Raw genomic sequence first — 25,252 nt, forward strand, 5'->3', positions numbered from 1 at the left:
TACTACTTTCTTGTCAACAAAGATTCCTCTTTTTGATTATGAAAAATATATATGTCACATTTTGCATTCCAAATGGCAAACTGAATGGGAAGCACAGATTCGTAATAAGCTTCATACAATTAAATAATACAATACAATAAGTCTCTGGCCCACTTTACACAGCAGAAAACTGAACACAATTTTAACTAAATTGAGGATTGGGTACCCTCGATTCACCTTCCGACATTTGTTGATGAGAAACCCAACACCATTTTGCTCAATTTGTGACAGTCCTATGTCTGTTTCACACATTCTTGTAGAATGTTCGCGGCTTCCTTTATAGCGTCTTGCATATTTTCAGAAATCTCACCCTGATTTGCGCGAGTTGCTTTCCCAAACTCCGCATGTTTACCTTTTCAATTTTCAAAAAGATATTAGTTTTTATAATCATATATAAATATTAGCCTCGCTTTTTAGTACAATACATCATTTAGTACTTTTTAGTACAATACATCATTTAGTACTTTTTAGTACAATACATCATTTAGTACTTTTTAGTACAATACATCATTTAGTACTTTTTAGTACAATACATCATTTAGTACTTTTTAGTACCTAACATCATTGTTGCGCTTTTTCATGACTCACAGTTTTACGCTTTTAGACATTTGGATTTTGTAAACCTTCCATGTTTTGTTTTATTATAAATTGATACATACAGTTTAATTTCATGAATGTGGCGCAACTTAGCCAAAGATGGCTTTTGTGCCATAAAAAACAAACAACTCAACTTTACGTCGTTTTAGTCTACAGAACGAAATTTCCGAACTACATGAATATCAGAAGTTTCCGTCATTTATGACTTTACAGGCGAAGTATAGTTAATAACTCAGAATAATCCATTATTATTACTCAAATATATTTTTAAATGATATAATGAAAATAATTTTGTATGCTTTCCTTGATAAGATGCATTCATCAAGATTAATTGATCTTATTAATATTCGCAGTATTCGGCGATTATTTCAAAGTTATTAATATTATGTCACTCAATTTTGAGGAAATACATCTTATCAAAATAGGAAAAAGAAGTAAATTCAATTTTAATTTTTAAACATTTTATAATTACATACTTTTGCTTTCTAATATTTAAATATGTGTCTCTCTGTTATCAGAACATTTTAATTTTAGAAATTGATTTTGTAATTGATGATTTAGTTTTGATTAATCGATGAAAAAATTTTAGCAGATCATGCTATTTGAAATAATTTAAATTTCTTTTAAGTAATGAATGCCATTATTATTTCTTATTACTAAAAGAAATACATAAGTATATGTCGGGGGAGCAAAGTAAATTGAAATCACGTTGTGCTCATAAAGAATTATAAATCGATTCGTGAGGTCTTTTGAGCGGAGAAACCACGGGTTAAACACCCTAGTATTGTTTCAAATTTAGTGTCAATATAAGGCAAAATAAGTCACCGTTGCCAGCAAAACATAATTAGTTGTTGTAATTTTGTACAATGAAATATTTTCTATTTTCATTAAACTTGTCTCTTATTCCTTTGTTAATGAGATGAATTAAGATAAGTAAAGTAAACTTTTTTCATGTTTATTTAATTTTTGAAGGTAGGAACATGACTATATAGTAAATTTCATCCATTTAGTTCAAAATGTTTTCTCATGTTACCGTGTTCAGAGACAGACAGACAAATCAATCGACAGATCGACATAATTCCAAAAATGTGTTTTTCAGATTCAGAAAAGTCTGAAATATAAAGATTGGTCAAAATATGGTGGTCGAATTCTTTGGTTATTTGCAATATTTTTTCTTTGTTTTACATCATATACAAGAAACTAAAAAGAAAAAAATACCGTAAAAACATTCGACAAAAACAAAATTTTAAGCAAATCATAAATCTTTTAGTTTATTTTTTTAAAATCTCTACAACCAAATTTTCTTTTGATTTACAAAATAAATTACACAACCTATAAGCTATCGCTTGCTTTTAATGTTTGAATGTATTATTATTCAAAAAGGATTAAAGGAACATAAAAATATTCATTTTGCTTCTCTTTTCGTACAGATTGTTATTTTTAAAATCTTAGATTATTAACACAAAATCATGAATTGCCTTTTGAAAGAATGCCGTAAATCAACGGTATAAAAAAAATTAATGAACAACAGAATGAAAACTATATTTTCCATTATACAGAATTGTTTTTATGATCTTGATGCATTTTATATTTCATACAGAGTATATATATATATATATATATTGAACCCTTTATGGTATCATTTCTCAGTTTCTTTACAAACGTTTACAGTGCCCACAGAATCCAAAACAAATTCCTTAGTTTATTTTAAATCAATGTTACAACACAGAACTGTGCAATCTTAGAACATTTTCTCAAAAACAGATGATTTTGATTCTAAATCATTTTAAAGTTCATTCACTGGTGAGAAACACTAATATGAGAGTGCAAAAATCGAAGTCTAATACAGTTTATTGTTTGAATTAAGACTATTTGCTTGATTTAAAAAATAAGTTTATTTTTTATACCATATTTTCTTAATTACACAAAATATTTAACAATTTTTGCATTGGAACTAAATTAATTTTAAAAATCAAAGAAATCTTAATATTTTCGGAAAAATCTGTTAAAATTCCTAGCATTCTATAATTTTAAGAAGTTGAATTATAAAAGATTAAAATCGCCAAACATGTTTATAATATGTTTTCTTGATACGTAACATTGATTTATATTGGAAAATATTATATAATATTAGTAATAAAAGTTCTCCACCATTCATAGGAAATTGTTTCGATCTTTTTATTTCAAATTTCTACCAAGATAGAATGCATAAGTCATTACTTTTTCCATTGAGGCTTTATTAAAAAGATAATGCGCCACATAGATTTTGCATTTTGAATGATCTGAAAATTGCACAAATTTAATTACATTACATCTAATATACTACAAATGCTATTTAATACTCAGTGAAGAAATGAATTAAGTTTAGTGATCTGTGAATCCACTAATGACGTCTGCATTAAACTTTATCAACCATTAAAAATCAAAGAGTTTCTCTCTTTAATTGAAATCCGTATATTAATCATATGGGATTACGATGTGATTGCTCAAGTCATTAATTTTAGATACATTTTTAACCTAATCCTAGCCCAGATGCCTTGTATAATTACACAGATGGATTCATGATTACTTAAGATGCTGGGAAAATTAGTTTTACTTCATATCTTTTTCCTATAGCATTTTCCATTGATGAGTTCGTAATGATCAAAAATACAAACAATATCTCTGCACTTAACAGTAAAAGGATCATATATACTGTTAATGTCACACTTGCTATTGGAACCGACGTAATTACCATTCGACCAGTTGAAATCCATCAGTAAAGGGAACATGATGCCGGATGCATTTCTTTTGATGATTTTGCGTGGCGGCATGCAGGAGACATCTTTTTTACCATTGCATATGGCACAATGAACATTTTTATAAAGTTGTCCACCACTATAAACCACTGACGTATACATCTGACAAGCTTGTATGTTCCATTCATTTTTATATGTGAGCGGACAAGAAGATATCATATTTGGTCGGCACTCCTTGAAAACGGTAATGTAACTGGGCTTCAAGAATCGAAATTCATAATCATAGAATTCACCGTCAAGATAGAATCTCCACTTCTTCTGATCAGAGTTAAATGTAGTGTTTTCTAATGTAAAGAGTTCTTTTAATTTTTGAGGAACAGATTTCATGAATATTAGTTTAATAATCCATGATTTTAAATCCGATGTTAAATGTCCATTACACAAAGCACAATACCTGTTCCGGTAAGATCTGCCCCAATACATATCAGTGACGGGAGCGGACAATAAAGGATCACTAAAATCATCTTCACCTTCACAAAACTTTTTGATCTTTGCATTGCCATAATTGGCAGGACATGCTCCAACGACATATATTGCCTTTTCGTGGGATATACCGTACACCATACAGGTATTCCACCAACTTCTCAAATGACGTATCTTTGCTTTAACATTTGCATCCAGGCAGCAGTCGTCAAAGAGTGAACAAAGTCTATCGCATTCACAGTTTCTCTCGGTGAATTTATAACGATTCACTACTTGACATCGATCCCTATGGGGACACAAATGTCTTACTGGCTCATTGGTAAGTGAAAATGTACTAAATTTTTCATCCACCTCAGAAAGGTTAATCGCAATACTGATATTAGCTGTCTCGGGCCTTTGTTCGTCAGAAACATTTTCTTTCAGAAAACTGATGAGGTCAGATTGTCTGATGGTAAATAAACTCTGAATGATTGTCGCAAAGTTGCACAGCAAAGCTCCAACATATAGTAGGTAAGATAGATTCATCATATCAAACTAGGATTCAGAGCCTTAGTCTTTTGCTAAAATGAAAAGAAGTTCATTTAGTAAGTTTAGATATAATTGCGATGATTTACAGACTATTAGCACAGAATGCCCCAAAATATCTTCAAGATATCTCGGGGCTTTAATAAAGAACAACAAAGTGCACCCAAAACATGATCCAAATCCAAATCGGAAGCTATCAGCTCACATATTTTCAATGGCATGAATGTTCGGTCATTATCGAAAATTTGATAAGTATCGAAATTTCAATTATAACGGAAGTTCCTTGAGTATCAAAAATCAACCATGCTTCATCAAGATTGGTAAGTATCAAAATTTCGATAATGATCAAATTATGAATGAACGAATTTGCTGCTAAAAATGATGCTTATCCTAAATAAAGAACAACTTAATACTTAATAAAATACTTAATAAAAATACTTAATACTTAATAAAATACTTAATAAAAATACTTAATACTTAATAAAATACTTAATAAAAATACTTAATACTTAATAATATTTAATAAAAATATATAAATGGAAATGAAATAATTTCTGACAGATAAAAAATTCTACCAATTATGTATTTTTGAAAATCTAAAAGCACATATTATTGAAAAGAAAATGAATTAAAGGGTAAAAAAACTTATGATTTAATTCAGAACTAATATCGGAAAATTATCGATCAAAAGTAAAATGCATTTATCAAACGAAGAGTAAACTGCAACTTGTATTTCTCACACCTTTATTCATTAATGATATTTTTTTCTTTTTATGCGTCCGTCATAATTTCAACATTTCTAAACAAATAAATAAAATATTTACCGAAAGTTTTTGTAAATTATCTCAAAAAATAAGAATAATACAATATAAATCTTGCACTTTTAACATATGAACATTAAAATTTGAATAATATAATAAATGTTTTTAAAAACGAAAAATTAATTAATTAACTGGAGCACAAAACGCTCATATGGTAGACTCTGAAAATAAAAATCTGATCACTCGTAGCATTCAAGGCCTTACAAGGTACATATTTTTTCTGCGAAAGGAGTGGAGGAAAATACCTATATTAGAGACTGGATGAGAAAATTTCGTTTCCTGGTATTTTATTTACAAAATTCATTTTGGAAATGCATGTATAATTCAGGTGCTAGTCATCTTTTGATACGAAATAACAAAACTTGTCGTTCTTAATAATTTTAAATTCTTTAGCGGAGCAAAACTATATACTTTCAATTAAGAAAAATTTAAAGTAATTTCATATTAAAACTGTTAATTTATATTTATCAAAATTGCAACTTTACAACTTTATTACATATGGCATTTATTCAAAACGTAAGCCAATAGCTAATTTCTAAGCTGTTAGAGTTAGGCATACATTTTGAAAAAATCTAATCTAAATGATGTTAACAATGATATTTTTATGTCGTTTGAATCTATAAGTATGCAACTGAATAGATGTGAAGTCTAAATTATTTTCCAGGCCATGTTCCTATTAATTAAATATTGCCATTATATATAATTGTTACTAAAATTTTAAACAAGGAAAATTCCACTCTTCTGAGACTTGACTGATCGAGTGATGGGTGAATGTTTACATTTCAAATCTTTTGCCACTTTTTTATTCTCTTTCATATGCAAACGGATTTAAAAGAAGTGGCAAATAATCTAATGAGCAGATTTATTAAATTGCCAACGTCGCATCATTCATATACAAAAGATTAGAAACTTGAAATTCGGGGATACTTGTTGAAAAATAAAGTAATAGTTAAAGAAAATTCGTAGGAAAATAACTTGGAGCTTTGAATAACCGCAAAAACTGAAAAAAGTATTACTATTATATGAATAAATCTCTTCAAATTTTTTTAAAAGCATCAATGATAATTCTCTTTTTGTAACTTCAGAACCATATGTATGCAAAATTCTAATAATACAAATACAGTACACTCCCGATTATCCGCGGAATTGGGTGGCGCGACCGCCGCGGATAACAAAAATCGCGAATAATCCGAAAAAAGCTAAAAACGGGTATAGCAAAAGAGAAAACAGTCATTCCAACTTTGAAAAATCATTTTATGTACAATAAAACGTAAAATAAACCTCAGGAAATGTTTAACTAACGCTTAATATTTTAGTATATCACTCAAAACTAACCTAAAATGATTTTGTTAATGAAAACAGAAAAGTGCTTTGTATTTACGAGAGGCGTCAAGGATACACAGAAAAATGAATACATATGTACTGTTCTAATACTGTAATGTATTATGTAATTACAAAAGCATAACTGTAAAACTACATCTTTTTGAAGAAATCAGTCATTTGTGTTTGCATCTTGCTTTGGAAGCATTTTCTCTTTGCTTGGAAGCAAAAAAAAAAAACTTGGTGCGGCAGGCGCGGATAACCCGCCCGCGGATAATCGGGAGTCTACTGTATTCTTAATTTTGATTCAAATTCTAGTATTTAAATTTTTCTTAAAGGGGTCCAGAACACAAAAATTGTTACATTTTGTAAAAAAAAAAAAAAAAAAATATGGTGTATTGTTTGGAAAGTCTGGCATTCAAACAATTGTTGTCGTGCTCTACGTTGACTAACAGATGATGAAAAGAGGCGTAAGACTGGGTGGAAACAAGCGTGGAAGTCCGAGTGATACAGCTATAAAAAAAATTATCAGATATATCCGTAACTGCATAGTTTGAAACAAAAATAATGTCAAAGGGTTAAAGAGGGATATTTATAGGATTCTGTAACATTACAGCTCTATAGAATATAAACCCAAATATACAACAGCCCTGCTGGTTCGGAATCTCGGTGCTTCTATAATCAAATTCTGGAGCTGAAACAAAACCTATTACTCATAAGATAGCCATTTAAACTGCTCTGCGGAAAGATGTTGTAGACAAAACGATGCTTGTTTTTCAAAGGCTAGCTTCAGGTGATTTTGATTCAGAAAATTTAAAAAAAAAGCGTTTACTTTAAAAAAATATGACTTTTTTTAAAAAGTATCTTAGAATTTTTAACATTTTCATTCAAATATTTTTTTCTATTTTTTTATTGAAGTAATATTTTTTTTTAAATTGCTGCATCAGAATTAAAAATCATGTACTTGTGTTTAATTTTTTCAAAAAAATTTGAAAATTGACCCAGAATATTTTGAGTTCTAGCGATTTAAAATAGCCACCCTTTTTCTTTAAAAATTAAATTTAAAATTAAAAAAAATTTTAAAACTTTTATGTTGTAATTTCACTTATTAGTTAAATGTTTAATCAATACAAAAAAATTCTAAATTCTAAATTATTTAAGAATTTTTTTTAAAAAGGTGCCCTGGATTCCCCTAAATATTTTATAACTGCCATTCGTCTTTAATTTAAACTGCATGACTCTTGTTGTAGGGATCTTAGATTATGGGAGTCATTGCCATTAGTCTTTAAGTATAAAATTTTCACCGCATTATTAATAAGTTTTTATGCAAATCGTAATGTTCAGATTTTGAATGAAAGAAAAATGTTGAATGATAATTAATCAGTGCATACAATTAAAGAAAGAAATCAAGCACTGAAAAGTGCAGTTCTTGATGCTTCAAACGATTCACGCATAGAATACAACCAGGTTTCCAAGTGCAGAATCTCAGGAACAACTTTTTTTAGCTGCTAGAGTTGAAACAATCTAAGTATCTGTTAGGCGAGAAATGCCATCAACATTCATAGTTAACCTAGTAATATTTGAATCGCGAAGAATGTTGATTACACTCATTATAATATTTTAATTTTTAGTAATATCACACAGTATTTATTTTATTAGAAAATGCGATTTCCTTCACAAAAAAGAAAACAGAGAGCTACAATTTTATTTGTATAAATTACTTGATTTATCCTTCAGAAATATTTTCGTTATTTGAAGAAACATAACTTGGTGTGCTACGAATTCTCAGCTATTATATACAGCAATATTCTCATTTAACATTAAGCGTTTTGTAAATAATTATATGGAGCTACTTACCAAGAATGTTACCACCAACTGTTGCTGACTTCAGACGTCCGAACAAGAAGTCGTAAACACGATAAATACGACTGTTTGGGGGGGGGGGGGGTGGTATACAGATTAAAGTTGACCAACCGGTCGATCAAAGCACCCGTAATCCTCCTTACCTCCATTTGTTTACCAACCAAGACCTCACCCCATCTTTTCAAGAGATAAAGAAATTCTTGGAAATCATGGCTGAGGGTGCAGACGGACAAACTAAAGGGGAGGGGAGGGGGTCAAAAAGAAACGCATGTTCGCTTTCAGGGTAAAGATTATGAAAGAAAGGAATTTCCGGTTGCTGTCAGAGGCGGCGACGGCAAGGGGGGCAATTGCCCCCCTGTCGACAGTCGCCCCCCCCTCGTCGTTGAAAAGCGGCGGTCCAACGACCTGCGACCTCACGGATTTGGTCATAAATCTGACATCCAACCCACTAGGGGACCACACTCCCCCGTCGCCCGCGGTACGCCTGTAGTTTCCCGCAAAATGTCGGTAGATGGATAAACATCAAAGAGCCGGAAAATTTGTTTGGGCTATGGGGGGGGGAAGGGAGTCAAAGAAAGTGAGGGTTTTGAGCGGTCGAAAGGGGAACGCGTGCCGTCTGAAGATTTCTCTGGTCGTGGGTCCGCTGCTACAGGCGGGGGTGGCACCACGAAGGAAGGGTGACAGTTTTATGACCACATCTGTGAAGACCATCCGGCCGTTGGACCGCGGCTAAAGAGAGAGTTTCATCGGCAAAAATCTTCAGCTACTTCAGATGGGTTGTAGATAGCTGCGTATTATAGTTAATATATTGTAAACAGTCAAAATATTCAAGTAACGATTAAAGCGGTTTGACTACATTTGGCGAAATAATTAGTAGGATGACATATCAATAAGATGCCGTATTTTGCGGACAATTTTTGATAGACAGACTAAGTGCAATGGATGTCGGAGACGTTAAGTTCGTAGATTTTCAGACATCTGATTTAAATATCATCCTTTGAGCTTATAATTTGCTCTACTTTTGATAATATAACCGACAAGGTATCGACGAGGTGATAGGCGCATTTTGCAGGTAATTTTTGGTCGGTCGACTATGAACTCAATTCGGTGCATGTTCATATTCATTCGGTGCATATTTATTGGTTTATCTCAAAAGAACAAGTTTTAATTCCTCATATATGAAGTAAATATTTAGAAAATATAAACATGTTTAAACTGTCAGACTTCGAGATTTGGAAGAAGCTGGATCTTTTAAATTCCTGTGTGAAATCGAAAATTCAGATTCTCTGTCTATGCATCTGTTAACAGTATTGTGAGAGGAAATGGCTTACGGCATGGATTTATTTTTCCGACCCTCCCTCTTGTGATATTTGACTTTAAGCCAGCGGAAATTTTCTTCCCGAAACTTTAAAAGTATTCGTTTTCTTCATTTTGCCTATTAAAATTGTGAACCTTAGGCGGTACCGTGGACGATGCAAGTCATCAGATTTTTATTTTCAGAGTCCTGTACAAGAGTGTTTTATGCCTTGTAGTACAGTATTTTTGAAATTTCTTTTTCAATCGATTGCAACCAAAATTTGATCTAGAGCTGCAAATTTAGCAACAACATTACAAATTACATAATTTCATTTTCTCTAAGCAGTTGAGTTTTTGTGTTTATATGCATGCTAATAAACAGATCGACAGACAGTAAATCTTTTGACAGATTTTGTTCAAAATTTCGTAAGTAACCACACTCTAGATGCTGAAACGGCCTGCAAAAATGTATCTATGATGGTCCTTATATTTCATAGAGTACAGATTAACAAACGATCAATCCTTTATAGGATATGACTGAAAATTTGGTAGCTGTTTAAACTATCGATGTTAAATCCATGTACCGAATTTTATGTCTTTAGACTCTCTTTATTTGTAGTTAACTTATTAACGTATATTAGGACAGCAGTAAAGCTAGACTTCCAAAGAAAGGATTTTTAAAAATTTGATTTAAATACAATATACCAAATTCCATATGTCCAGATAAAGGCCTTTTTTAATTATCTTTGTCACAGACAGAAAGACAGACATTTTCTAAAAATTTAGTATGGATATTCGACAATTCGATAATCTCGAATTCAAATTTTTTTTTTGAAGATTACTATATGTTCTCTACATTTTGTAAATGAAAAAGTAAGGGAAAAAAAATCACGAAAACACCAATAGTCCTTAAGACTGATGCAAAGGGGCCTGTACACACCATTTCTCAACGCCTTCCCACTGCTGAGCCACAGTTATATTTGTATATTAAATGAATGAACAACCAGCAAGCGGTCCTTACACCAAAATTGTAAATCAAATATTTTCAATAAGAAAACATATTTTCCTAGGATTTTTTTATATATTAAACTAAAATATTCCTATTTACAAACTTTGCGTTGCCAAACACGATCAGTAAAAATATTGTATGCAATTTTTTATCCATTTAAGAATAAAAGGGAAATTCGGTTAGACATCCTCATATAATACAAACAAAATGTACTGTATCTTATACGAGAAGAAGGAAAGTAAAATTAACGCGCTAGATAACATCCAATTAAATATTAGACGACTTCGCCATTACCATCTGCATGTAAATGCAATATCATTTCATTTGATTACTTTGTTAAGAAGTTCATGCCCACAATAAAAAGAATAGGTAAATTGAAAACTTAAATATCATTCCAATTTGCTGTTTCAAACTACTTAACTGGAGGAATTAGAGCTATCAAATTAGATGTAAAAGATTTATAGAAATTAAACGCAATCCTTTGAAGAACAAGCTAATCTTTATTAATAATAAAGATGTGTGTGTGTTGACGCGCTACAGATTAGTCCGTTTGAACAAGAACGATCAAATTTGGCATATATATATACCTTGGAAGGTGGAAACGCACACGTTAGAGCAATTTTACTCTCAGAAATTCTGATTAAAATTTTAATTAATTGAAAACTAAATTGATTTTCAACGCTTTTATGCGATAACTTCCTAAGACATTATTGCACAAAATTAAATTTTACACTGTTTCAAAGGTTAAAAAATTGCATTTTTAATGACTTAATAGTTGAGCAAGTTATTCCTGAATTTTTGGCAATTTATTTATTTATTATTATTATTATTTGCTTAATTTTCAGCAATAGATCATTATTGCCTGGAATTCAAATCATTTACAATGATCCATCAAAGATTTAATTGCTCGTTTTTCTTCCATTATTCAAGGCTAAAAAAAGAAGAATTCTATTTAATATAGGTATCTTTTATAAGACAAAGACGAAACTGATACTTAAGTTTTTGATAGCTTTATGACGTCATGGGACTGGTTTAAACAAGAAAGGTTCATGTATACATTGAACAGAGCATAATGTTACATAACTTCAAAGCGCTATAACTGAAATGAAATGTAATCAATAGACAAAGTCGACTAATCTAACTAAACGAGCTGAACAGTTTAATTCTGTGTTAAAGAATATATTTGATTCCACAAATTTATTCAAGACTACATGCATCAACTTTGGCAATAGAAAATTAATTACATTTCCAATTTTCCTAAAAATATCATTGCTGTAAAAACTTTGCAGAAACCTTTATGTAAATTGTACAATTTTTTATAAAAGATAAATGCAACTTCTCTCTGCCCAGTTCTCTCTTAATGCATACATTTACTAAATGCAATTGAACTAATCGTTTTTATTTCGTACTGTAGTATTATTCAACTGAATGGTAATATTTTTATATCGAAATTGAAATTCGAGTCATATTCTAATAATTCGAACAATATTTGTGGTATCCTGTACAATGCACCACAATATTGTGCAGTATTGTACAGCGTATTGCAGCACTGTATTGTTCTAAATTTGTGACTGTGAATTTTTAAAATTCATTTTAAGATCACAAAATTTTGATTGTAAATTTTTAAATTTAATTTATAATTCCTAATTTTAAAAATTCACAATCATAAACTATTGGGACAATCTATATTAGGATAAAAGAAAATTTTATTCTACAGCATGATAAGTCTTATATTTCTGGTGATTATTATGTTGAGAAGTAGCTGAAATATTGCTGTATTTTTTGCAATATATCTTTCCTGCTAATTATGTTTTGTTTCTTTATACGAGCTGTAAGAATCTAACTTTCTAAATGACCCTCGTGTATGAGTGATCTTTATTTCATTTTTATTTTTTATATTCAGATTCAGAATGAGTAGAAGTGCATGCACATGCCCTCTAAATCTAATTTTATTCGCTATCTTACAGTGTTTTTCACATGCGATAGACTCACTGTAAATGGAAGCTTCTAATGGCATTCAACGGACACTTGAATTATTTGCGCAGTCATTTTTCTCTATCATAAAGAATAGCACCAACTGGAGACAGGAGTCAAAATGACTCCGCGTTGTTCATTAGCTCTGATTATCACATGGTGTTTTGTCCTTGAATGCAATCATCTCCTCAATACCTTCAAGTTGTTCTTTCAGCAGCATGGTGACAAAAGTCTGAGTATGAACATAACATTGAGTATAACCGAGTCATTCTTTTTCAAAGTTTTTGTTGCTATTTATGGAGTCATTGACCTCATGTCTCTGAAACTGCTTTTAATTGGAATAATGCAAGTAGAATAAAGAAATACTCTTTAAATAATATTTTAAAATATTGTATTTTTCATCTTTATTTATTAAATTCTAACAGTTATTAACATGAGGGGAATTTCTTAATATCTAAACGAAGTAAATATTCATTAAAATATTTGTTTAGGTTTTTCTTATAACATCTTTCCAACATTTAATATTATAACCTTTAACACTTTTAATATTAATATTTTTGGTAACTACATGATTTCCAGAATGTATTCTGTTTCCAAAATAAATTCCAATGCTGTTTACAAAAGGCAAAAAAAAAAACAAAAAAAAAACAATGGAGTCATTTTGACTCCATGTCTCTGGTCGCGTGAGGAAATTCATGTCTCCAGTCACACGTTAATATGAATTAAAAACACAATCGGTGAAGAAAAATTCCTAATTTAACTTTTTATTCAAAATCTGATTTTAAGAAATACAATTTCTAGAAGTAACTTCACGAGATGTAGTTTCTAGAAGTAACTCCTAGAAGTCATGCATAAGAAGTCATGCAAATGATGCACATTCTTACAAATTAGAACGGAGTAGCTCTGATCCTAATTTCAGTGGAGGCCAAAGATGTGAAGCTTCCCCCAAATGTATGCCATGCAATGCCATCTTGAGACTTTGGCTTATCCGAGCCATATCTGTAGAGAGCATTTAAATTTGTACTTGGATGCACATTATACCACCAACCGCCTTCATGCTGCTTAGACGGTCTAGAGTTCCCTGGTTGGTCCTTTGTATAAAATTCTTTCTCGTTGTGTGGTTTTAGAGCATCACCTTGTAAAGAAAAGAAGAAACAAAAACAAATAAAGTTTGTGATAAAATTTGAACTCTCGTACGAAAACATGATTAAATTATACTAATAATAATGCATAATTAGCATTGATAATTACATCAATGGAAATTGGCTGAAAAATATAATAATTAATAATTATTTTTTGGATATTTCGGATTTTATTATACATTCATTTTTGTTTTAGACTATCTAATATGATTTAAAAATATGAAACTGTTTCAGACAAATGTTCCGAATTAAATAATACATACTGTTGTTGTTTCTTATGGCACTTGTCATAGACAAGCCCGCTGACTAAGTTATCATTTTAAGCCGAGAGAGCCTCTCTTGTTTCAGTAGCGCCGTCTAGGGCCAAGAGTACGAGTGTAGCTATTCATGGTTCACATTTGCTTGCAAACCCCTTTTTACAGGGTGGGGGCACATTCACACACCTCATAGATAGAACACAAACGAAGAAAAAGCATGCCCGAACCGGGATGCCCAGATCACGGGGAAAACGCGCTACCCCTATGTCAGGACGCCGGCATAATACATATTAAATTAATGATGAGAAAATAATGAAATTTTTCAAAGGTATGTAATAATTGTAAATAAATTTCAACAGAGGAAGGCACGTATTTAAATATATATCAACATTAAATAATGAAAAAAATAATTATAGATTCATAACATTCCTTTTAAAGCTATTAATCACAAATCCCACATTTACACGGCCATGCTTCTAATCAAAATGGTTCTTTCCACATCCAATAGGGAAGATAAGTGCGAAAATGTCCCTTTATAGGGATTATTTTCTTGCAGTAGTTTTAAGTTGTCACACGTTGAATAGAAATTTTTATTCACTTTGAAATGCATTGTTTTATATGTTAACATAAAAACTCAGAACAAATTTCCTAACAGATTGATTATTAAAAAGTATAATGCAGTTTTTGTTTTTTACTGATCGCTTCTGATGACCAACTGGTTCTCCGGAAATATTGGTTATTTTTCATTTCAATTATTTATAAATCGTTTAGATATAATAATTTCATGTCCATGATTTCATCAAATTTGCAGGTATTAACATCGTATCGTTTTATCATTTCTTATTTGTAAATAAATGTTTGTAACGCATATTGTTTAAAATAATTTTTTTATTTGTCTTCTAAACTATACAGATATTAAACAGAAAACTTTTTCTATAGTTTTCAACGATTAAAAGAAATCAGGCGATTAAGTATTTGATGTAACAATGGAAACAGTTTGAATTTACGATCAAAAATGTAATTCATTGGCAAAATAATTCAAAATTAGTAAATTAGTCAAGATGTATTTTTTTCCAAATTGCCAAAATTATGAAAAAAATTCACATAATTAAGAAGAGGGCATCATTAAATTGACATCATTAAAAAAAATAATTTCGTAAATTTTGAAACGGTTTAAAATTATTTTTGTGCAATAATATTTTCACAAGTTATAGAGAAAAAATGGTACAATTTAGTTTAATTATTAATTATTTAAAATTCTGATTAAATATCGGTCTGATATTTAATCAGAATTTCAAAATATCGGTCTGAAGTACACATTTCCGCCTTCCAAAGTATATATGTAGCAAATTTGGTATCTTTGAATCAAATGATTTGGCGACCTGTTAGAGCGCCAAAACACAAACACGAGGCTTTATTATTAGTGAAGAAGAGAAATAGATTTGTCATAATGATTTCTTATATATATATATATATATATATATATATATATACTAAATTCTTTGTTTATTGCAATTGGCGATGTATCCATTATTATAAGCACTTGTACTTCAGAAGTGACATTATGTGTGAAAGAGTTCAGTACAAAATTTAGGACAGAAATTCTCAGAAAGAAGCATGGAAAAATAATATGTTGCTTACCAGCAGTACCACTGAAATCTTCAAGATGTAGTTTGTATTTTTGTTTTTCGTCATCAATCCAAAAATTATCGTACAAAGCGAATGCATAAGAGCCATTTTCATTCTGTAATTCAAATCGGACGGAATATGATGCTTGATTAATTATAGCATAGATATTATCGTTTCCTGAAATAAAGAGAAGGGATTTCTTTCATTCAAATGGAAATTTTTAGTGAATTATAACTGTAATTTACATTATAACTATTAATAATTGTTTAATTTATATAGAACTGTTTGTTGACATTTTCATGCCACCTATACTCATTGGCAACTGCTAAGGCCAAATAGGCCGAAGAAGATCACAGACAAGTCAATTCGAAAATGTTATTATTCTAGTTGCCAAACAAATAAATTAATTTTAAAAAATATAAATTCTATTAATTATAAAAAATTAAGATTACAATATCTGCTCGCATTGAATTATTAAAATAATAATTAAATAAATAAAATTTTAATCAAATGCCTATTATAACAATTCGTAGTTTGTAATATAACAATTTATATAATTGGTTATACTACAAATATGCCCTACTTGATTAGTTCTGCAAAAGAATAATTTGTGATATTATATTTGCTTGAAATTTATTATTTCTTTGTAATCAATCACAATGACTTAATGGGATTTTTTTTTTGTAATAAAGAAATCGGTAACTCTTATTTATGATTTCAGATCCTATTTCTGTTTAATATAAAGAAATTAAATATATAGAATTTTTTAAATTGACGAAGAATCTTCAACTTACCTAGCCAGAATTCTTTCCGAAGATCACCAAATCCTTTCTTGTAACTTTCCCAGCTTTTAGAAAAGAGATTTTCACCATTTCCATAATTTCCTCTTCTTTGTATAACCTAAAAACATTAAAATGTCTTTCCATCATAATATATATCAACTCTTGCTTTCATAAATTACAATCAAATGTCATAATTCGGCCTGGCCTCAAATTAATATGCGTTTGCCAAATTTGCAATTTTGATGGACGACTTTTTTACCAAATTATTCTAATAATTTTTAAATAAAACTCTACACTTCTTTTGTTACATTTTTCTAGCCATCCATGAGGTCAGATTTTTAAAAGGTTGGCTCAATTTTGTCGTTCTTCATGATAAATCCGGCATTAACCTTAATTTTTTAGCAAAAATTTTATTAATTATAAGTGTTTCCAACATAAATTCTTTTTACTACAGAAATGCAATAAAATTTTATAGAAGTTTTAAGGTAACTGTTAAACTAGACAACTTTACCCCTTTCTTAACAGTATTATGAATTATATTCATATTGCGAAGCAATTATTGTGCGACAATTTAAAACTATACGCTATTAGAAATTTGTTTAAATACTTTACAATTAGTTCTTACGTATGAGCTCTTAGACCGACTTAAGATTAAAGCTGAATTTTCAGTCAAATTTCCAATTGTTCGCCAACTTTCAATTTTTTTTCTAGCTATTTTCCGCCAAATATAATTTCGACAATTCCTTTATTGCAACCCTAAAAATCGTTTGCTACCTCTTGTAACCATTCAAGACAGCGGACTTTTGGCTAACTTTTAAATGATTGGCACGATTTTGTAATGCTAGGCAAGAAACCAAACATTAATATTAAATCTTACAGAATTCTGATTCGCAAATTTTGTTCAATTTGTTGTCATTTGAGAAGAGTTATAAAGTCATTCATATTTTACTTTTACCAAGTTCATTATTTCATTTCGAAATCGAAGCGTGATTCTTCTTTCCTTTCTTTCAGTGATATAACTAGGCGTAATTCGTAAACGAGTGTGTTAAAATCAAATGTTATCAATATATCATGTTGAGAAAATATGCGAACATACCGTCCACCCTTCATTAGCTATCTCAAAGTCACAATATACTTTTATTGTTTCACATCTCAAGATTCTACTTTTGGGCCATATGGTATACACTCCACTCATTGAGTTGCCGTTTTGTAGCACTTCTTCGCAGTCAATTGGTCTCGGGTACAAAATACCTGATAAAAAAATTGTAAATTTTAGAATACAAAATTAATATCATAATCAGAAATATTAAAATCAGGGATGCTCTTATCAAAACTTTATCACATATTCTCCAATAAAAGTCTTGCCCCCCTCTTCCTCTGAATAAAATTGCGGGCCTTAGTAAGCCCACAAATGCCTCCTATGGCATTAGTAAATGACAATTTACGAAATATAGATCTTTGGCCTGCATCTAGCATTTTTACTAAATTTATCGCTAGAATATGAATCTCTGATGCCTTTTTTCTATAGAATTGACTCCAAACTTTGACATGAAACTATACTCTTCTCATAAACTAACACGCCGAATTTCATCTATTTATATCATTGCGTTTACATGTGAAAGTACATATAGACAGTACAGTTTTGCGTTTACATGTGAAAGTACAAATAGACAGGCGAGCAACAATCGACGTATTTGATTCGAGACTAAATAGGTATCAATATTTTAGATACGAAACCTGCGTGCCAGATTTCATCTACCTAGCTCTTTAAATTTTGTAGATATCGAGTTTGTACGAACACCCTCGGTGACAGACTTCCTGTGAATGGAATATATCCAAAATTTGATTTATAAATTTGGTCGTTTTCCATATTCGAATTCTGAAAGTATAGCTGAAAGTTTTTTTGAGTTATAGTGTTAACAAGTAGAAAAAAGGCCAAAAATGTGTTTTCTCATATCAGGGAAATCTGAAATGGGGAGTTCGAAAAATCTCGAGTTCGAATCTTTTGAAGACTGCAATATTTCATCTGTGCTTCAATCACATAAAAATAGAAATAGATAAAATTTGGTCATCCTTTTCCTCTGTTTGGGATTTTTATAAGATATGTATGCTAGTTATTTCAGAGATGACCTTCTCTATAAAGAGGCCTAAGTGCCAGAAACCATTTGGGGTCTTAAATTTAATGTAAAATAAAAAAAATAATAAACAGACGGACAATACTACTTATTTAATGCGGGTTTTGTTTTTGCTATTAATTACTTAAGAAAAATAATCACTTTTGTTTCATCTAAAAATATGCTAAATTTTGGATTTCAATTTTTATTTTCTTGATTAAATTAGTTTAGCTTTGGTTTGTTTTAGTTATATTAACATCCCGTTTTAAAGCAACACTAGGGCTAGTTTGGGACGGACCTCGTAATATTGAACCGCGGTCAGATGACGAGGACGGCACCTGAGCTGGCACCCCCCTCTCCACACCACGTCACACTAGCGGAAGAACGTTTGGCAGGACGGATTTAACGTGCAACAGACCCGCTTACACGACGGATTCTCGGGTCTCGAACCTGAAACCCTCCGGTTCCGAAGCTGAGACCTTACCACCAGGCCACCACGGCCCTCTTGATTGAATTAGGAAACGAATAAAAAACAGCTGTTTCTGCTTGAAATAGTATATTGATAGGGTTAATTTTGGACAATATTGCGAATCATATTATTCATAAAAATAAATGACATTTCTTGTATTGAATCCAATAGACTTTTAGCTTCGGATTAAGTTGTGTTATTGTTATTTTTATTAATAAATTCTTTTAAGGCTTTGCAAATTTCTTCAAATTGTGTGTACGCTGCTTTAACTGAATCTGTTTTCGCTTCCCAGAGTATCTCATAAAGGTTTATAGGTAATATTTAAAAAAAAAATGTAGAATTCCCCATTATCTTTTAGCTGCATAAAATAAGCAGTATAAAAGTTGCAATATAAATAAAAAATTAACAACATATATTGAAGGAGGAGGTATCACAAATTAATAAACTAAAATGGGATAGGCAATGCACTTCAGTTGCATGAGGATTGAGCAATGTTTGCATGAGGGTTTAGAGTTTCTAGATTGTACATCTTTATATTTCCCTTTCACGTAGCTACCGTTGTCCTATACCAATCCTCTAAAACTCATTATATTGTTACGAATCTGTGATGCTGCTTCCCAGCATAGTTGGTTCCATCATCAGAAAGACTGTTTTACAGTCATCTGTATTGGACGGAGTCCGGGTGTCACGTCGGAGGTCCCAGAGCTTGGCGACAAACTTGGCGACCATTTGGTGACTTGGAGACGAATTTGGCGACTTTGGCGCCAAAATAGATTATACCCGAAACATAGAGAATTTTCCCGATCCGTCCATTAGGATCCGAGATACGCCTCGAACGTTCCTGATTGGTTGAGAGGCTTCTAGCCCCGCCTCCTGGGTCCTATAATAGGAGGCAGTCTGCAACTGCCGGAGAGGTAGTCGGAGTCGACGGTAAACAACGGGTCTTCCAGAGATTAGCAGAGCAACGACGGAGTCAAGCTAGTGCTGAACTAAGCTGTGCGCTACTGTCTGCAGTAGAGTCTTGTTGTGTGCACGTCTCGGCTGAAGATAATTGTCTTCTCTATGCTGTATATAGTTGTCGTCTTTGTGCTGTCCTGTGTGTCGTAGTGTCAATAAACGTGTTGTGTGTTCGTCTACTGAAAGGACTGATCATTGTGTTGTGTTACCTTCATACCATACACAACCACTAAATACACACAAGTAAACGAACCCGACGGATTGATAGTGATAGAGGGAAATCCGTAACAATATCAAATCAGGATTACCATTTATAACTTCTTGAAATTTATTTTTTCTTCTTTTTTCTGATAATTTTCTTTTTGTGACACCCAGAACGATATTTCCTTAGCTTGAACATGATTAGATGTAACAATATTAAACATTTTATAATATGAATTATTAAAATATTTTATACAATTTAAGAAAGTAGCTGAGGTAAATATCCTTAAATCTACTTACCTTACGGACATCACACTTGCACTACACTGCAATATATCTATAAACTTAGTAATTTCCAAATCCGTCGAATTGATCCAATTAAATTTCTTTCTCCCTTCTTTCCATCCCGCTATTATTGTTCGGAACATTATTTTAGTTCTTGATTATGTTGTGGCCCCCTCGATCGCGAGGCCCTGGAGCGTAGCACCTCCTAGATGGGCGTCCCTGAATTAATTACGCCAAACTCGGAATTATACACAAAAGCAATTGCTTAAAATACTAGGACAGAAATTCCTGCAAAGATGAGGTGATTGAAACGTGAAATTCTAATCGTGATTGTGAATTATTTTCAACCGAGATCGTATCTTTACATGCAAAAAAATCAATGTATACTCTTAGGTATGCAGACAACTTGCTTTCATTTAATGTATATTTGCGTATTGACTTTAAATGAGTAATTAACGATTAATAAATCATGCCAGTGATTAATTGCCAAAAATGTCATATTTATGGCAACCCACGATTAAAAGCAGAAAAGAAAATGCCATATTTTTGCTATGTTTCGTTAGTTGTTATGTTTGCCAAAGATGTAGTTAAGCCAGTGGGATACAGTTAATACATGAGTACCCTTTAATGAATGGAAATAAGTTGTAGCGAAAAAAAATGAACAAAAAGTGGTAAACATTTTTATAATTCGTCGTTTGCAGTATTGTTTTTCCTACAATCTGTTTAGATATATACCTAAAATTACAAAATGGCAGTCAATTTAAAAATGCTACAAACCTTTAAATATTAGAAAATTAGAAAAATATTAGAAATAAATTTATCGGAAACAATTTTGAAAAACATAATTTTTATAACATTATAATTGTATTTTAATTCATTCCTAATTTTTAATCTTTAATTTATAATTTATTATTTTAAATATAACTGATCTTTGAAATATTTTTTTTATATATAAATTCGTTACTAGGTGTCTTTACAAGTTTAGAATAAAATTGCAATAAATAAGCACCTTTTTCTCTGTAAAGGAAAAATGCCATCAAAAATGCATAAGTGTACAATTTTTTAAAACTCTAGCATATCAAGGAAGAAAAAAAAAAGGAAAAACTGGTTATAAAACATTTTTATAAACATGTTCCAAATTGAGTTTACTAAAGATATATAAAAATTCAACCGAATTTAATGAGCATAATTCGTTCCTGAATCTTGCTCATAATGGGAAATACTGGTTATGAGAAACAAAAATTCTTTCCTTGGCATTCGATATAGATTAATACGATTCGTTCCATTCTGATAAAAATGTACAAACAATTATTGTAATTTAATTTATAATTTATAATATAATTTTTTTACAAAAAAAAAATTGTCTATAAACATTTATCACGCTTCAAAATTTGGCAAAAATGAAACAGCTTTATCGTTAAACGAATTTGTATAGCTACTGCCTTATTAAGATTACGATCCTGAGCTTACGATACCCGGGCTTTCAGCAATTTCCTTGTTTCATTAAAGATGCTACGATGAGGTGTCTGTGCGTTTAAAATAAAAGTTCCTTCAAATCGTTCACAATGAATTAGTTTTTGCACTTGGAGAAGCTTCCACAATACAGAGGGTAGGCACTAATAACAACATGTTCTTTAAAAGATTTATATTTTTCTTTCTTTTTATGTTTTATGTTTTTCGTAATTTACTGTTATTGTGGATTCTTAAAATCCTTTTTTTACTCAAAATAACAATCACTTGTTTTTTATTAAAATGTATTTAAAATTATTTGATAATTAGTTTTGAAAATACTGTATTGGCACTGACAACACAAAACTGGATAGAATTCCTCAAATAGTAAAACAGAAAAAAAAATTATAATAAAATCCCATCTTTACAAACATGGAACAAATCAATTTCAAGTGAAGCACATAAAAGGAATTGCGCCTATGTATTAGATTCGAGGTTTCCAAACTTTTAAGCATTGTGATCCTCTTCATCTATGTTGAATGCTATTTTTACAGAGACAAACAGCATACATTTTTTATGTACTTAAAAGGTAATCTGATGAAAGAAAAAAAAACATTTTTTCTTAAATATAATAAATATTTACATAAATAATAATGAACCGATCAGAAATCAATGCTGATGAATTGAATATTCAGTCCGAAAAATTAAAAATTTCAAACTGAATAGAATTTTCTTACCCAAAAAGGAATTTCTGATAATAATTAAGTAATCTGGATTTAAAGTACAGTACGGAAATGAAGCAGCAGAAAGGAGCAACAAGCGGCACAGCATATTATTGAGTGCAAAAAGTCATTCTTTGCATATGTCATCCCTGAACTGAAATAATTTCTTTTTTATTTCTTGTCACTCAAAGTATGCTTTTTTTTTTTTTTTTTTTTTTTTGTTTCTTGCTGCCGTGTGACTTGATAAAAATTTTATGTCCTTGTCACATTTTTGTAATTTTGCGAAAAACTGACTTACGATTCACTGTTTCAGCTTCCTTATATTATCAATAAAATTCCTTTGTTAGTGTCTAAAATTATGTTTTAGTCGATGAAGGTTTGTCAAAACGACAAGGACGGTGTTATGGCAAAATGGGAAATAATTAAAATATCAAACAATATGCCACTAATTATTTCTGATGAAACTTCCAAATGAACAAACGTTTTACTAATCAATTTTACAAAAGTGAATCATCGAGTTCTCACAACCATGGACAAATAGTAGTTACACAACTCTACTACCTTCTCTTTTCATACAACAGGAGGGTTACCATATTAACATCAAGATGTATTTCCCATGATCCTTCTTGGGGATCATTATTAGATTGTATTCTAGGTGAGTGTCGTACATTTTCGTGTTCGTGTTTGTTTTGTCTTGTGAAATGGGGAACTTAGAAAATAATGAAATAGCTGTTCCTGAAACTCATTTATTATTTTCATCTACCTCATAATAAAATTATTAAGAGTCTCGCCCCTCTATCCCGACATCACTCATTTATTATTTTCATAATATTATTATCCAACGTGGGGCTAACTCATTTCTTATTTTCATCTACTTCATAATAAAATTATTAAGAGTCTCGCCCCTCTATCCCGACATCACTCATTTATTATTTTCATAATATTATTATCCAACGTGGGGCTAACTCATTTATTATTTTCATCTACCTCATAATAAAGTTATTAAGAGTCTCGCCCCTCTATCCCGACATTACTCATTTATTATTTTCATAATATTATTATCCAAAGTGGGGCTAACTCATTTATTATTTTCATCTACCTCATAATAAAGTTATTAAGAGTCTCGCCCCTCTATCCCGACATCACTCATTTATTATTTTCATAATATTATTGTCCAACGTGGGGCTAACTCATTTACTATTTTCATCTACCTCATAATAAAGTTATTAAGAGTCTCGCCCCTCTGTCCCGACATCACTCATTTATTATTTTCATAATATTATTGTCCAACGTGGGGCTAACTCATTTACTATTTTTATCTACCTCATAATAAAGTTATTAAGAGTCTCGCCCCTCTATCCCGACATCACTCATTTATTATTTTCATAATATTATTATCCAACGTGGGGCTAACTCATTTATTATTTTCATCTACCTCATAATAAAGTTATTAAGAGTCTCGCCCCTCTATCCCGACATCACTCATTTATTATTTTCATAATATTATTATCCAACGTGGGGCTAACTCATTTACTATTTTCATCTACCTCATAATAAAGTTATTAAGAGTCTCGCCCCTCTATCCCGACATCACTCATTTATTATTTTCATAATATTATTATCCAACGTGGGGCTAACTCATTTACTATTTTCATCTACCTCATAATAAAGTTATTAAGAGTCTCACCCCTCTATCCCGACATCACTCTCGATATTTTAGCAAGAAGCATATGATATCGTAGATAATTAAACACTTTTCATTCTCTACTTTTTAACAAGAAGCATATCATATCGTTGATAATTACATTTAAATACTTTTTATATTCTACATTTCAGCAAAAAGTATATGATATCATAGATAATTAAATTCAAATTTTCATAAAAACAGTCATTTTCATTTAATTATTTTTCTTTGCTATTCATTTTCACTCGACTTTGAAAAAGTACTGCTTGGTATTAATATTAATTGAGATGCTTAGGTTTCTTAAAATTCCTGATGAGGTACATCTCAATTATGAGATATACTCAATAACTGTTTTATGAGTAACTGTTAACTGTTACTGTAACTGTTAACTCAATAGCTGTTAATGAGAAATTATTAATAACTGTTCCTGAAGCTCGTCTATTATTTTCCTTTACCGATCTGAATCATAATAAAGTTATAAAGAGTCTGGTCCCTCTATAGTGGCGCCCAACGTGGGGCTACTGAAACCCTTTATTTTCGAGCTTAGGCGTAAATTAGAGCATTGATAAGAATTGAATAATCAAAATTGATTATTTATACAAGTGCAATACTTTTTCCATATATAATTTGTGTATAAAAAAGCTTAAGTTTCACTTACATTTGCACTCATTTTCCTTGTCATCGGTGTCTTCCAGTGTCGTGCGGGAAGTCCATTCTTCTGTCATAATGCCATATCTGAATGAAACAATTAGCAGAACTAATGAGAACAGCTGAAATTTTGCCCTAGAAAAACAAAGTAAAAGTACAAAAGATGTTGAATGTTTTTAAGCTACTTTATTTTTATTTATTTATATATTTATTATTATTATTATTTTGAATTCGGCGGATCTTGGTCA

The 25,252-nt window shown here is 30.8% G+C and overlaps 1 protein-coding gene across 4 annotated transcripts in view; it reads right to left on the bottom strand.

Annotated features, from left to right (window-relative positions):
- Positions 1-4,312: 4,312 nt before the first annotated feature.
- Positions 4,313-25,252, bottom strand: part of LOC129974875 (techylectin-5A-like) — a 29,307-nt gene continuing 8,367 nt past the window's right edge. For 2 of the 4 annotated variants that reach the window (XM_056087645.1, XM_056087644.1), the window contains 5 exons: positions 25,015-25,139; positions 17,572-17,726; positions 16,488-16,593; positions 15,706-15,870; positions 13,425-13,800 (listed from right to left, as the gene is read on the bottom strand). In XM_056087645.1, coding sequence (XP_055943620.1) covers positions 13,553-13,800; positions 15,706-15,870; positions 16,488-16,593; positions 17,572-17,726; positions 25,015-25,139 — 799 coding nt within the window. In that variant the 3' untranslated portion in view covers positions 13,425-13,552. Of the gene's footprint in view, positions 4,418-13,424; positions 13,801-15,705; positions 15,871-16,487; positions 16,594-17,571; positions 17,727-25,014; positions 25,140-25,252 lie in introns of those variants that run through there. The other 2 variants (XM_056087646.1, XM_056087647.1) reach the window with 2 other exon arrangements.

The sequence above is a fragment of the Argiope bruennichi genome, chromosome 7 (genome assembly GCF_947563725.1).
Source record: "Argiope bruennichi chromosome 7, qqArgBrue1.1, whole genome shotgun sequence".
In the NCBI taxonomy this organism is placed as follows: Eukaryota; Metazoa; Arthropoda; class Arachnida; order Araneae; family Araneidae; genus Argiope; species Argiope bruennichi.